Source organism: Diceros bicornis, chromosome 13, assembly GCF_020826845.1.
Source record: "Diceros bicornis minor isolate mBicDic1 chromosome 13, mDicBic1.mat.cur, whole genome shotgun sequence".
NCBI classification, from domain to species: Eukaryota; Metazoa; Chordata; class Mammalia; order Perissodactyla; family Rhinocerotidae; genus Diceros; species Diceros bicornis.
The window spans coordinates 32,037,287-32,052,626 of NC_080752.1; the positions used below are offsets into that span (position 1 = coordinate 32,037,287).

Sequence of the window (15,340 nt, forward strand, 5' to 3'; positions counted from 1 at the left end):
ATGTTTCTGTGACCTTAGCGTAGTTAAAGTAACTAAGAATGCTTGTATTATTCATGCTTTCTTTTATTGTGTTTTAATTTAAGAAACTTGCCTCATTGGTTGTAACAAAACACAACACCATTATTCCTTTTCAAATGCCTCATGTGCCCCCCGCTCCTGTCTTCAGGTGTAAGATAATAAAGAGGCCAGTTTCCCAAGGAGAAGAGGAGGAGAGAGCGCTTAGAGCCCTGCAGTGGGGCATCCTCGGGGTTCTCTCAGGCACGGGTGGTATCCAGGGCAGGTCGGCTTCATTGGTCGGTGCCTTGGTTCCCCAGTGATGGTGTGAGAGCTCCTCTTACATCTGAGGTGATTTTACAGCCTTGTTCTATGTTCTCCCTATGTTAAGAACTATTCTTAGTGACAGATAAAAACATAGGGCAATAGTTAAATTTGTTACATTGACTCCTCAAACTTTCTAAGTTACTTAAATAGCCTGAGTTGATGTGTGCTCTTGGAATTCCTGCTCTTTCCTGAATAATGCCTACAGGTCAATCTCATGTGAAATTATTCATTGTCAGATAAAATTTCTGCAGAATTTTGAAAAATCTTGTCCCTTCAGAGTGAGCTGCCTGACTCTAGGCTTTCTTGGCTATACCTTTCAGTGTCTGAAAATTCTTTGGTGTTTCAGGCCAACAGAATTAGTGTTAATGGGGAGCGACTGCCGTTCTGGAGGGGCCGTGAGAAGGGGAAGGTGCTGTTATCACAGCACAGTTGCCGAGGTCGAGTTGTTTGTGCTGGTGCCTTAAGTCACGGCTACAGAAAGATGTCGAGAAGAGCCATGAGCTGAAGCTGATGGGAATGACTTACTGTAGGATAAAGGATCAGGTTTTTAGAAAGCTACTTCCTAAATGTACTAAGTAATCAGTTCCCGTAGATCACATTCAATATCTTGTCTCTGGCCACGGCACGTGCATGTGTAGCATTTGGGAATTTAGCTCTGGTGAAAACAAGCACCTGTTTATCAGCTGATAAAGCTGCCTGCCTCTAGCAATTTCGCTGTGTACCTGTTTGTACCCCGTCTGTGTTCTTGTAGTTCCACAACGACAGAATATTCTTAAACTGAGTCCTTTTCAAGCTTAAGAACCAGAATATGCCTCTTTTCACAGATTGTACTAAAAAATATCTCCCATGTGGTTGATGCTTTAGAATGCACTAGGTGTGTCCCGTTTTGTCTCCAGTACTGTCTGAAAGAATCACTCATTTTGTACTGATCCCATTTATACAGTTTAAGGGTAAAGTCGATATGAAAAATTCAAGTACTATAAAGAAAAGTTCTCTGAGTAGCTATAAATTTATGAAGTTCCTTCAGTTAGCCTCTTACTCATCCAGTGCTTTTTGAAGAACCCTTAAGACCGCAGAGGACCAAAGTGCCTATTAAGAGTATGTCTCTTCTTTGCTCCAGTTAATTTTAATTATTTTGCTTTGCGTGATAGTTAACAGAGGGTTACATTGCTGGAATGAAATTTGGCCTAAAAGGAAACACAGAAGAATCAGATAAGAAAACCTGGGTATTGTTCTAAGTGGTAGATGGTAGTAGCAGGTATCCAGGGTGGCTGTTCTCCTTCGTACGAGTCACTGGAACTGTGCAGTGGACGCATCTGAAGGATGTGTGTCTTACACAGGGGTCCACTTACAAGTGACCATAAATTTGCGAAGTATTTTTGGGAATTAAAACACAAATGTTCAACAAGATAATCATGTTTTGATTATCTTAACACAAGAGTGGGCATTTCTTCAGAGGGTTTGTTGTAGTCTTCTTGTACCTTGTATTGAATTTGGTGTAAAACCGGGATTCCTGAACTCAGGCCTGCGGAATGTGGTGGTTCATCAGCGCCCAGCCCAGGGCTCTTAGAGAGTAGACCTGGTCCTTGGTACTTGTGTTTTAACTATCGTCTTCTTTCGTTTTCAGTATGTTGTTTCTACTTGTAAGTTTTATTCAGGGCTGGCTTCATGGCGCATTTTTAGAAGTACTCACTTTTCACTCTCTTTTTAGTGATTTTGCTTCACTTAGCCCACTACATAGTCAAGGACTTACTGCAGAACTGGCAGCACCTCTTTTCCTGTGTATTTCATTATAAGAAACTGTGATTAAGAGCTAGTCCCCAACACTCAGACATTTTACATTTGAATGCCAGTTTAGAATTCCACAGATTTTCAAGTATATCCTTGCAGTCAGCCATGTGAATGAAGTCATACTTTTCCATTTAACACTGAGGGCTCAGCAGAATTTGCCAGTTGGTCATTTCCTGGAGAACAAGCCATTGTGCCAATCTGGGTATAAAAAAGACATGTGCTCCAAATCCTTTTCTTAGGACAAAGCAGCAAAGGACACCAGGCGTACCACCCATCTTTAGAGTCTCCTGTTACAGCTCTTAATCCAGTGACCCCTGTGTTGGGCTCACTGTCCACAGTTAGCCGTTGGAGCCTACCTGTGGCTTATTGGTGGGACTGAATTTAGATCTGTGGCTGAGGGCTCGTTTCCTTGGACTATAAGACAACAAGAGGGAAAGAGGTGCATTCTCTGCTCTACTCTGATCCATCTTTGGTTAATCCCAAGGTGTTTTTACATTCTTTAATGTTCCTTTTAGAGCAACTTCTTTTTTAATACTGTGTTCCCAATGTAGCCAGTAAAGAACACTTAAAGATGGAGAAGCAAAATGAAACGCCAGACCAAGTTTTCCCATTTACCATGAATTGATTAAAAAAATAAAATGATGCTAATTTCCACACATCCGTCTCTGCCACACCACTCCAAATAGACCTGCTTGTGGTTCCTCCCAGCACACGTCTTTTGAGTGGGATACTCAAGTTTCTGCATACCTTCAGAGTCATTCTGTTGCTGTCTGAGCATTTGTCACATGGTCTACTCACCTTTTCTTTGACATGGTCAATTATATAAGGTTATGTTATGTTGTCATTTATCTTCAGTTTTCTTATTTTCTAGGAACTTCCTGTAGAAAAGCCCCCCAAACAAAACAAACCTTAATTAACTAAATAAAGATATTGCATGCTCAACTTAGGATAAGCACTACGGCAAAGAATACGAAATCTACCAAGCTTGCAAGACCCAGTTGAAGCTGACTCAAAAATGCTCCCACAGCCGATTGCCAGCAGGCTTCTTGTGCTGGTTAGAGGCAGGCATCCGCTTCTTCGCTGGTGCCCATCACACGTGCTGGGCTCTCGGGTGATTGGCTGTAGGATGGGCTAGATGAGCTGGCTCGTCGTCACGGGACTGTCGCTCAAATCAGTGTGGCCCTGGTTTTTGGCACATAGCAGAGAAAGGAATAATTTGAAGGTAACCTTGCAAAGCAAGTCCTCTGCTTTATCAATAGTTTGTTGTAGATTTCAGGGATGACAAATGTGATGCACTCATTTTAAGACGTTTTGGTCACACACCAGCTCTTGATGCCTTTCTTTTAAATGAATTGTAGATAGAAAGAGAGGTATTTAGCTTCTCTCTTAGCCTGTTTTTTTTATCACAAGCAGATTGCCAGCATAATGGAGAGGAAGCCAGATTGGATATGGACTTTTTTTATGCCTCTTCCAGTGTCATGTTTATATATCCAAATGGACAGTATCCTCTCAGATTATTATCTGGCAGTAATTTATAACTATTATATTATCGAAGACTATGTAGCAATATATCAGTGCCCAGGATGGATCACAGGCCTGTATAGATGTGGGTCTACACGTGAGTATAAATGAATTTACACACCAGCTTTTACACTGCAGTCCCTAATAGAGATTAAAAACAACACATTGGCCCCTTCCTGAGTATATAAGTATCATTTCTCCGTGCGTTATATGCCTTCCCCCTAATTAATGACAGTTGGTGGAAAATGGTTAGGTTCATTCATGTTGTTTTTTTGTTCTCAACTTTAAAATAATCTACCTCTTAAAATCTGTAGTTTAATACTTGTTTGGTGAATTTGTGCCACTTTAACCCTTTCACTATCATTCCCATTTTGTTACATTTCTGTTACTGGGACTTTGTGTTGAAATATTGTGTAAAGCATTTGTAGTAGTTTAAAATAAAATATTTAAAATTATTTAAATTGTTTTGGACGCTTCAATTGTATTATATGTGATTTACATTTTACATTTTTGTTTGAGTTGTTAATCTGGAGAGTGTACTTGTATTGAAGTTTGCTGTTAGTTATTTTATTGTTTCTTGTTGGAGAGTGATATAAAAGACTATTCTAATGAAAACATTAAAATTTGCAATTTGACTTACAAAAGGGGTTGTCCGTTGATTTTAACCGATGTAGCCTTGAGAGAGAGAGGTTCATTATTATAGACAGACAAGTGAAGAGTGCTGTTTGCTGTTTCTCTCTCCCCTTCCAGCATGAAATAAACCATTTGAGTTTGTCAGATGTATAAAAAAGTTTTTTTATGCTCTTGCTAGCAAGCACTTAATAACTAGGGGGAATTCAAATGATTCATTTTATATAATTGTAACCAATAAAAACACTTTCTAAATGCTTGTGAAAGGACTGCATTTTGTACATCACTGGGAGCAGTTAAGGGAAGGAAATGAAGGGGCACGTAGGACAAGTGTTCAGAGGCTGCACTCTCATAGGTGCAGCGTGGAGAGGCCACCCAGACCTCTTTTCACTTGTTTCTGTTTGGCATTAACTGAATATTTGTAAATTCAAATGGCTTATACACCATCTAGAGGGTAGACAGGCGGTGGGACGGACAGTGGTGCTAAGAAGGACCTTGTGCACTTTTTTGATAAGAGTGAAAATAAAGAGTTTCCTATGGGCTCTCAGCTTCCTCTGTGCTTGGTAACAGTTTGCTGTAGTTTGGGGATTTTTATTTTTATGGATCCCTGAAGAATGAAGCAAAGACATTGCAACATGTGTATTAAGTTTTTCTGGAGTTGCTGTTTTTTTAAGATTAAAAATGGTTGGATCTAAGTGGTTTATTTCATAAAGTCCTACATGATAGCACTTGTTTTTCTCATACTTTCTTTATATCTCTGTGTCATTCCTTCTTAGGAAAAGGTGGTAAAGCTGAAGATACGATCAACCTCCCTTGGCCAAATGTTCACATTTCTGGCTTAGGACGTTCCTACGTCAGAAAAGCCCAGCGGGGAGGGGCAGGGGAAGAGGTTGACGAAGCTTTGAAATGGCTTTCAATGTCAATGTGTTCAGTGCCCCACTAGACGGAGTACTGAACACACACCGCACCCTGGGAGGAGTTGGATCTGGGGAGATAGAAAGCTCTGCTCTGGGAAGGAGAAGTGGGTTCCATCTTGGCCCCTCTGCTCACCGTTCTTCCACCCCTCTGCCTCCAGTGAACAGGCATCTGACAAGCGCCTTCCAGCCGCCTGTGTCCCCGTCGTTGGTGGCTTAGCCTTGGGCAAGTTATTTTACTTTCTGGATCTTAGTTCCCTATCTGCCAAAAGTGGGGAAGGGACTAGATGGTCTCTGAGTTTTCCTTGTAGAAAATCTTTTTGTCCTGGGTATAGATGCTGACAGACTGAAAGAGCAGGGCGAGCGAGGTCTGTCTTGTGTCCCAGATCTTACAGCAGTGCCTGAGCATGGCAGACGCTCAGCTATTTCCTTAACGGAGGAGTGCCCAAGAAGTCAGGTAACTTGCATCTCACCCAGAACGAGCTGCCCCAGTTTGGTTGTTTACTCTTTATGGAGTAATTTTAAAAATTCAAAAAGCTAACAACTAAAGCCTTATGTCCCTGCTGCTATTTTGGAGTATCCCACGGTGTTTCTGATTACAGATCCCTTTTTAGGCTGGCTATATTTTATTTGGTTACTACAGGTACTTTCTATAGCAAGGTGTTCTACAGAAGCACATTAATTTATTGAGCACCTATTGTGTACCAGGCTGTGTTCCAGGTGCTAGGTTACATCAGTGGACAGAAATCCCGACCTTTGTGGAACTTATATTTGTGTGGTAGCTTTTTCCTCTTTTATACTTCATATTCAAAACCTCTTCACTTTGTCACAACTCTCCAAAGACTAGGTGGTCAAAAAGATGCTTCTAGCTTAATATTTGAGGGCAGATATCTAGATGACTGCAAACTTAATACTTACGTTAAAGTGACTCTAAAGTTATAGCTCATTTAATGCATTTTATATTTATGTGGATTTTGATTTGATATCAAACCTCGCTTTGCAAAGATTGACCTATATCCATAAGAAAATTTATAAAGAACAATTTACATTGAAGAGTGGATGAGAGGACAGGTGGGTGAGAACAGATTGACTCAGGTTTAAAGGCCACATTTAAAGTACTCCCGAGACCAGGCTGAGAGCTAAGATGGTTTGCCTTTTCTGTCTGGCTTTTGGAGGCCCAGCAGCCCACGGCCTCTTCTCTCCCCGGTGGCACCAACCCTGCTCCTGCCACCTCCGGGTTTGATGTCTCAGCAAATGTCCTGGTGAAGCACTGTTGAGGGTGTATTTAAGAGCCTCGAGAGTGACCAAGCCATTCTGAGAGGTGTGAGAAGGGTGGGAGAGCTGGAGGTGACCTCTCAGCGATGGCTTGGTGGCCAGGCGCCAGGCCCTGGCTGTGAACAGACGAGAGCCGCAGCCTTGCCCTTGAGGACAGTGGTTCTCAGACGTGACTCAGAGAGGTGGTCAAGCTACCAGCTCCAAGGCCCTACAACCAACCATCCTTATGAATTAGACTATTGGGCGTGGGCCCTGGGTAGTCTAGTTTAAAGCCCTCAGGTAATTTCAGTGCACACTGAAGAATTTCTGAATGTATGTGGAAAAAATGATAACGAATGTGTGTAGCTCTTAATTGCCAAATACTTGTGTATTCTCATTTGAGCCTCTCAGTGTCACATTTAATCCCTACACTCACCTTGCAAAGTAGGTACTTACATTGTTCCATTTTTCCGAAGGCTGGGGGGGCAGAAGGTAAAGGGCTATTCTGAATCTAGTCTTGAGCCCTGGGCTGTAGAAAGGTGTATGTACTTGATGCTAGACCTGGAGGGGAGGAGGAACAGCAGCCTGCTGTGTAGTTTCTCACCGTGTTTATTCCAAGGCCAGAGCTCCTGGTGGGCCCCTCCCTCCTGGGGCCTTGACCCTTCCTGGGAGTTTGCCTACAAGATGCAGGGCCTTAAATACACAGTGCTATGAGATAAAAAAAATATATAATAGAAACGAGGGCCACATTGGTGGGAATGATGACATCCATCTTACCAGTAAAAATTCTTTATAGAAAAAAATAAAACATCCAGTGTCAAAAAAAAAAGGTTGAATGGAACAAAACTTGAGATTTGAGTGGGTGTGATGTAGGGAAAAATGTGGAACTGCGATTATTGGTTGATGTGTTCAGGCTCAGTGTCCTAGTCTCCTGTTTGGGGACCGCCCAGGCCACCACTCCTCGTCCACTCTTCGCCTCTAGCCACAATGGTCTACTTCGCTTCTTTCTCCCACTCCTGCCCTTGTGCTGCTTCCTCTCCAAGTGGTGCTGGAAACGATCTGATAAGCTCTAGGGAGAATTGGACCTAGCTGTCAGGTGCCTTGTGTGCACGAGGTATTGTGCTAAGCATTTTTCACACTTGACTCTTGACAATAACACTGTGAGGTTGGTATCATTTACAGATGGGAAACAGACCCTGGGGAAGTGATTTTGTTCAAAGGTCAACGACTCTCAAGTGGCAAGCTAGAATTTGAACTACCTCCAAGCTACACCATCCTGTTGATCATTTCTATATATATATATTTTTTAAGGCTTCATTTCCTCTAAATGTGGCGTACAGGCCATGATACCTTCTCTGTTAAGGGCTTTTCTGGCATTAGTGAACACGTAGAATCGTCACTTCATGGGCAAACCTGGTGCAGCAAGACCGTTGATTAGTCAGAGCTGCTCCTGGAACAGTCTTGACTAGTTCCTCTCTTGACTGTGGGATATGCCTCCACCCCCATCGTAGACCGCTCAGGTCCAGTTGGCTTCATAGATCGATTGTTGATTAGTCAACAAAAATCTGTTTAATGGAAATCAAGCTCATTATCATAATGCCCTTTGATTTTGAGAGGGGTTCTGAAGAAGGGGCCTGGGGGTGGTGGCGAGTATCCTCAGATGTCACTTGAGAACCTGGACCTGTTGGGCATTAGCCCAAAAAAGAAGCTTGGTTGGGCTTGCCTTCTCACCTCAGCAAATAGTGCGCTATGTGCAAAGCAAAGGGTTAAGTTTCTGCCAATAGTAAGTTGTTTTTAAAGTATAGGATTAGAGCCTGGAGGGTGTGTAGGTTTTATTTACCTTCTGGATTAAGAATAAGAATTGGAAAAACCATTGTGCCTCTGCATTAAATTACTTGCAGTTTCAAAAATTACATTCTATTGTGGGCTGTTAAAAGGGGCTCGGAAATACTTTTATGAGAGAAAACTTGAACTATTAGGGTAGTAGGATTTGTACATGCTTCTCTTTTCTGCCTCACTTGTACCAGCTGGATTCCGTTTCAACTATCTCTTATGGAAAGTGACCCAAAGTTCAAGCGGATGTTCCAGAGAACAAGAACATTTTATGGAAGAAGTTAGTGCCTAAATGGGCCTTCCGATGTCCAGTTGATAACCCACAGAGGGAAGCCACACAGAGAACCCACGTTTTTGAACCTGCCGTGATGGGTGCTACCTGAGTTACTCAGTGAGAGGAGAGAGAACTGGGGTGTCATTTCAGTAATGACAGAAAACTACAGATGGATTTTAAATTGTGGGTTTATGTCCTGAATCAGAGCATATGTAAGCTAAGAATATTTCCATATCAGTGTTTAGACAGGAGCCTACTGCATAATTTGGTCTTAGATAACTACTGAGTCATAGCATTAAATCTGAATGTAAATTTTAAATAGGTATCATTTGGAAAAGACCTGGAATTTGTTGCCCAGGTAAGTTAATAACAAAAGGGGGAGTTAGGCCTTAGGATACAGTTGTGGCAACTTTACTTTTTTAGCTTAATAGAATTTCAATTTAAAATAATTGCATTTGTTTTAGTATTTAATAATTGCCAAAAATATAATATTTTAATATTCTCTATTGGAATGAAGTTATTTAAAAGTCATATGAATTCAATTTTCCTTGCAGTAACATTCTCTTCTCACTTGCTTTTTATAATCACATCCAATCCTTGCCAACCCAGCTCGAGTTTAGGAACATTTTCAGATGGCTTCTATTTCCAAGCTATTATTGGACTTGTGAGTTCAGGCACATTCTCCTGTAGTGATTCAGTCAGTCAGCCATTCAGAAAACATCTTTAATGGTCAATCTGGATCATGACGGTGTCAGGCTGTAGATCTGATGGCCTCTGGCTGTGTCCTGGAACGTTCAGAGGACCCTCGGATGTAGCCAGCCACCGTGAGGGGGCTGAAAACGCTCCTGGCCGTCCCTACGTGCCGGGCTCTGTCCTGAGCGCTTCACTGGGCTTCACTCCTCGGAAGCTCTCTGCCACCTGAGGGAGACGGCTTTCTCCTTGTTTACAGATAACCAGGTCAGAGAGGTGACATCACTTGTGTCCCATAGCTGTAAGCGGGGAACCCAAACGCGGCCCTCTGATTGCAGAGCCGCTCTCTTACCTGCAGCGTGCAGCCACCCAACACGCTGTGCCCTTGGGTGTCACGTAGCTCTTGTGTCCCCAGGTGACTGATGCTGATGTCACTGCCCAAAGGGGGTTTTGTTGCAGAGAAGTTGTGCAGTATAGTGGGAATAAACATTGGCCTCGAACTCCTAGAGATCTGTGTTTTAATTCCCTGGGCACCATCTGTAACCGAGGCAGGGCACGCCGCTGGCTGAGCCTCGGCCTCCTGGTCTGCAAGTGGCCGTATTAACGGAAGTAGCGTGTTTGCTTGTAAGGATTCCGTCGCTGAGGGCTGTTGGGGTGGTGACCACTAACCTTTACATGGTGTCAGGGCCTTGAGTCATCACGATAGTAGGCCTGGGGCGGCCCCACTGAGGAAACTGATGGGGTTTAGTAACCATCCTGTGGGAAGGGGCAGAACTGGGATGACGGTGATCGCTGAGGAACTTTTGGAAGAGGCTGCTGAAGAAACTGCTCATGCTCTTAAAGGCTGTGAAAGAAAAGATTCCTTCATGGAAACCGACAAACTTCAATTTGTATTAGTTTCACAGAATGGGTGGTTAGTGCCTTTGGTGAGGATAGAAGTTTAGTCAGAATGTTAGAAACACCACTAAAGGCTTCCAGGATGCTCTCCTTCCCTCTCCATCTGGGCAGAGCAATGAGCGGGGTGCACCGAGGGTGCAGGGGTGCCCGGGGAGCTCTTCATGCCTGGCTTCCTGGAAGCCCGGGAGCCCCTCGTGGGAGCAGTGCGAGTCCATGTGGAGCCTCGGTTCAGGAGGGCCCGCCATGATTACACAAGAATGGAATTAAAAGTTCAGAATTTCCTGAGGGCCTCTTGCCTTCCACAAAAGAGCGAGTGCAGTGCAGGCCAGCACTGGCCTGGTTTTGAGCTTTTGCTGTGCTTTCATTACAGGCAGTGGAAAGCAGGTAAGGCCATGCGTTGGCTTTGGACCTAGAGCAGCTAATCAGCTGTCACCTCCTCCCAGAAGCCTTCCCTGACCAATGGATCTGAAATACTGCCCTTGTCCCTCTCCATCTCCTTACTCTGCTCTGCTGTTCTTGGAGGCACTTAACTCTTTCATACGTTCTGTTATCCATTTGTTACCTTGGTTTACTGTCTTCCCTCCTAGAATGAAAGTTCTCCCGTGGCAGGAACTTGGTTTTGTTCACTGCTGCATTTCCAGCATCTACAGCAGTGCCCAGCTTGTAGTAGCTGCTCAATAAATATTTGTTGAACAAATAAAATAATTTGAATCCTGGCTTTATCACTGACTAGCACTTACCTTGGGCAAATTACTTAACCTCTCTGAGCCCCAGTTTTCCTTTTCGTAAAATGGCATTAATGATCAATCTGACCACAAAGGATGGTTTTGAAGACAACAGATAAGCCTGTGAGGACCACAGAATGCTGCCTGCCTTAGTAAGTGTTTTTTAACTTTAGCCGCTATGATTATTATTGAAAGATGTACTCTTGACTCTCAATTTGAATTGGATTAAAAGTTGTGGCTGTTGCTCAGAACTGACTTGCCGCATAGGAGATTTCATGACAGCACAGGTTGCAGTAGCCGGAACATTCTCGCATCATCTCTTGCCTCTGCACAGAAAGAGGGCTCTCAGGTGACTCCTAGTTCTGCCACCAGTGACCCCAGGGGTCTTAGCTGTATCTCAGCCAGGGCTAAGCTGTGCATATACGGACCAAAGCTGCTCTGTTTCCGCGTCAGGCGCTCCTTCCCATCAGAACTAAAAAGAATGGGCTGTAAAACAGAAAATCATTTTTCAAATCAAGGTGAGAAAAAAGATGATTCTTATTCTATTACCCCTCCATATAACTTTATTTCTCTTGGTTTTGCTTTTCAAAGCACTTTCCCCCATGTAACTTTTTATTTCTCTTGGTTTTGAATTTCAAAGTCAAAGTGTAAATTCTTTTAAAAGCTAGGTTCAGAAGAAAACATTTCATTAGCTCTATGAAATCATGAAAACTTAATCAAGGAACCCCAAATCATTGAAATAATAGTAACGTAAGAATGATGGCCGGGGGCCGGCCCTGTGGCTTAGCGGTTAAGTGTGCGCGCTCCGCTGCTGGTGGCCCGGGTTCAGATCCTGGGCGCGCACCGACGCACCGCTTCTCTGGCCATGCTGAGACCACGTCCCACATACAGCAACTAGAAGGATGTGCAACTGTGACATACAACTATCTACTGGGGCTTTGGGGGGGGGAAAATGAATGATGGCTGGTACTTGGGGTAATATGTGTAAAGCCCTTAAAACAGTGTACACATATTACCCCAGTTAATCATTAAAACAACCCTATGAAGTAAATACTTTTTATGTTCTCCCTTTTTACAGATGGGGAAACTGAGGCACAGAGGTTAAGCAATTTGCCTGAGGTCACAGCTAGGGAGAGTTGAACCAGGAAACGCGTCCAGGCGGTGTGGCCCCACCTCTCATCATAAGTCTGTTCGGCCTCTTTGCCCACTGATCTGGGAGTGAAGCCCCTGGTCGTGCCTGGTTGTTCATGGTGGCGTCTTTAAGAAGCAGAGAGACGTGGCTTGTTAGTACGTAGCTGAGCGAGTGTCAACAAGAAGCACTAGCTGATGGGAAGGAGTTGGAGCGTGCGGGAGGTGGACGCTGGTCATGCCCTTCGTGGCCCTGGTACATTTTGTGTGTTCATGGGAGACGAGACTGAGCGGTTTCAGCCCGACCTGCGCTGGTGCCTCATCCGCCCGGCTGTGTTAGGGAGGGAGCAGGTCCAGATGCTGACTCGTCCAGGGAATTAAACCTCACTCTCTAGTGTCAGCTTCTTTTTTTCTTTTTTCTGTTTTTATAGAAGTGTTTCCAAACCACGGTTGGCAGGTCGGTGTCCATCTGTGCACAGGGAGCAGCTGCCCGGGGTGCTGCATCCCGCTGGATCCGGGGGCAGGGTCACGCCCAGGGAACGAGGGCCAGGCTGAGGGCCAGGCTGAGTGCCCAGTGTCTGCCTTGGACGCAGGAAGGGGGATGGCTCTGCAGTGCGGGTGTTCGCTGTCTGTGCTCTACTGTGTCTGCTACTTCCCTGCTTTTATAGTGGTACCCTGGGCGCAATTTCACCTTTCCTTGAAGGCTCGAGGTACCGTCAGTTAATACTTCGTTGTGGAGAAGCGATGCCCTCAGAGATCGTACAGGCATACGGGATCCAGAAGCTTGAGAAGTGACTTAACGTGTTTTGAGAAGGATGTACTCCTCACCGTCTCCCTTTTCATCTATCGTTTATGGATATATCTGCACTCCCTGGCATCCTTCAGCGAGGCGTCTGTTAATCATCCATGGGCTAGGAAGCTAGGTAGCGGTCCTATTAATAGTACGTGTAAATAAAGAGGCAGGCCCTGAGAGAACATCCAGGGACCTCCCTGGTAAGCAAAGGGCACTAGGAGCAGCGAGTGGAGTTTTGGGCACGGTTTGCTTACTCGTTAAAAATATGTCATGGCTCTTGGTTCTTTGCTCGTAAACGATGTTGCTGGTCAAATGACCTCTGGATGGGAGAGTGTCAAGTGTAAAAATCATGTAGAGACTGCCCTTTTCTTTTAAGCTCGTAGAACACACGTGAGTTAAATTAATGACTTGTGGAGAGAAGGAAACGAAAGTTTGGTTGAAAGCGCACACAACCTCTTCCCTGGCGAGGATGTGTTGCCGGGTTGAAGTACCTTAAATCTGAAACAGAATAGTTTTCTTCTCTTTGCCTGGTGCCTGTGTCCTTTATGTTTAGAATGGATGTTTTCCTGGTGCCGAGTGCTGGCGAGTGGTTGACTTTAAGGACGTCCCTGGGGTTCCTTCCGTCTCATTCCCTGTGGCCTGGCTCCTGCACCTGCCCGTTGATGTGATTTCCTCTCTAATTCAGGGTAGTACTCCAGAAGTTTCCAGAATTCCTCTAATCAGTGCACAGGTTTATAGGTGTTTTATACTCTTCTTCGTTCAGGTGTAGGCTCCTTTTTTTTTTTTACTTTTTATTTATTTATTTATTTATTTTGTGAGGAAGATCAGCCCTGAGCTAACATCCATGCTAATCCTCCTCTTTTTGCTGAGGAAGACCGGCTCTGAGCTAACATCTACTGCCAATCCTCCTCTTTTCCCCCCCCAAAGCCCCAGTAGATAGTTGTATGTCATAGCTGCACATCCTTCTAGTTGCTGTATGTGGGACGTGGCCTCAGCATGGCCGGAGAAGCGGTGTGTCGGTGCGCGCCCGGGATCCGAACCCGGGCCGCCAGGAGCGGAGCACGCACTTAACCGCTAAGCCACGGGGCCGGCCCAGGTGTAGGCTCCTTTGGTTGAATGTTACGAGTGAGTTTGGTGAAAACAAGTCCATGTTGACTTTGCCTTCGTGTAGGAGCCGACCATCTTGATGCCCCTCAATAAACTGGTGTCAGATACTGTCGTTGACGCATGCGCTCTGTTGAATTATTTCATCACTATACTTAATCATATGTTTATATCCTTGAAACCATTTATAAAAACTACAGACACAGGGGCCGGCCTGGTAGTGCAGTGGTTAAGTTCGCGTGCTCCACTTCAGCAGCCAGGGGTTCGTGGGTTCAGGTCCTGGGCGTGGACCTACACATTGCTCATCAAGCTATGCTGGCAGCGTCCCACATACAAAATAGAGAAAGATTGGCACGGATGATAGCTCAATGACAATCTTCCTCAAGCAAAAAGAGGAAGATTGGCAATGGGTGTTAGCTCAGGGCCAATCTTCCTCACCAAAAAAAAAAAAAAATTACAGGTACATCCCATTAGTGCCAGCTAACAGCAGGTTCTATTAAGGTGATGTCCTGAGTTGTGCTGGACAGTGCTTAGATGAGGGGAGAGGGTTTCGCTGGTCCAGTAGGTGTTGTCTTGTTCATTTCAGCTGGAGAAAGTGAGTTTCCCACCAGTGTTCCCAGCTGTGCGAAGGGGCCCTAGTTGGGATTATCTCCCCAGGATGTTCACTTGGTGGACCACCTGCCTCAAAGACCACCCAGGAGGCTTATTAAAAATCCAGCCCTCCTAAAGCGTAACCTCTGATGGGGGTCTTTGAAATCATTTTTATCAGCTTCTCAAATGAGTCTTACTCAGATTTCAGAATAATTCTTTGGGTCCTAAAAAGAAAAAAAAAAAGTGACGTGGTATCACGCCATCTTATCATTTAGTTTGCATCCGGTTTTCATTTTATTTTCTTCCTTTGCTTATTAACAATCTCTTTGATATATTTATGGCAGTTTTAAATTCTCAGAACACTTTCACTTATATATCTCCTTAATCCTAATAACCACCCTGTGACAGAGGAGCCAGGGCAGCCCAAGGGTTGGGGATACTTCTCATCTCCAAGGATTCCCTGCCTTGTCCATCATTGCTCTGTGTGTCTTTTCGAGGGGGTTATACAACCTTTGACCAGTAACTAGGACAAGCTTGGTGTCACACAGTGTCCTGCCGGTGTGCGATCACCACGCAACCCAGCACCTACTGCTGTGCCCAGCCATAGTAGGTACTTGCTCAGCATTGGTGGGATAAAAGGAAAAAAAAAAGAAAGGAGGAAATCTCCAGGAATAATAGAGCCAAAGCTACCACTCCGCTGACCTGTTCTCTGACCCTAACTCATGACTTTTTGGCTTAAAATGTGAATTCAAGGGCACTTAATTGTTGGCAACTGAATAGAAAGTGTCACTGGGTAACTAAATGATCAATTAAAATCAGGTTGAAAGAAAAGGATTAGTTATTTGGTGATAGTTAAAATCAGCATTAAAGGGTT

At 44.3% G+C, this 15,340-nt stretch overlaps 1 protein-coding gene across 7 annotated transcripts in view; it reads left to right on the forward strand.

Moving 5' to 3' along the window:
* PRDM2 (PR/SET domain 2) overlaps nucleotides 1–15,340 on the forward strand; it is a 119,288-nt gene that overhangs the window by 83,260 nt on the left and 20,688 nt on the right. For 2 of the 7 annotated variants that reach the window (XM_058552948.1, XM_058552943.1), the window contains one exon: nucleotides 167–4,749. The exons of 3 other annotated variants lie outside the window; for them this stretch is intronic. In XM_058552948.1, the coding sequence (XP_058408931.1) occupies nucleotides 167–317 (151 nt within the window). In that variant the 3' untranslated portion in view covers nucleotides 318–4,749. Of the gene's footprint in view, nucleotides 1–166; nucleotides 4,750–15,340 lie in introns of those variants that run through there. 2 more of the 7 variants (XM_058552944.1, XM_058552946.1) reach the window with 2 other exon arrangements.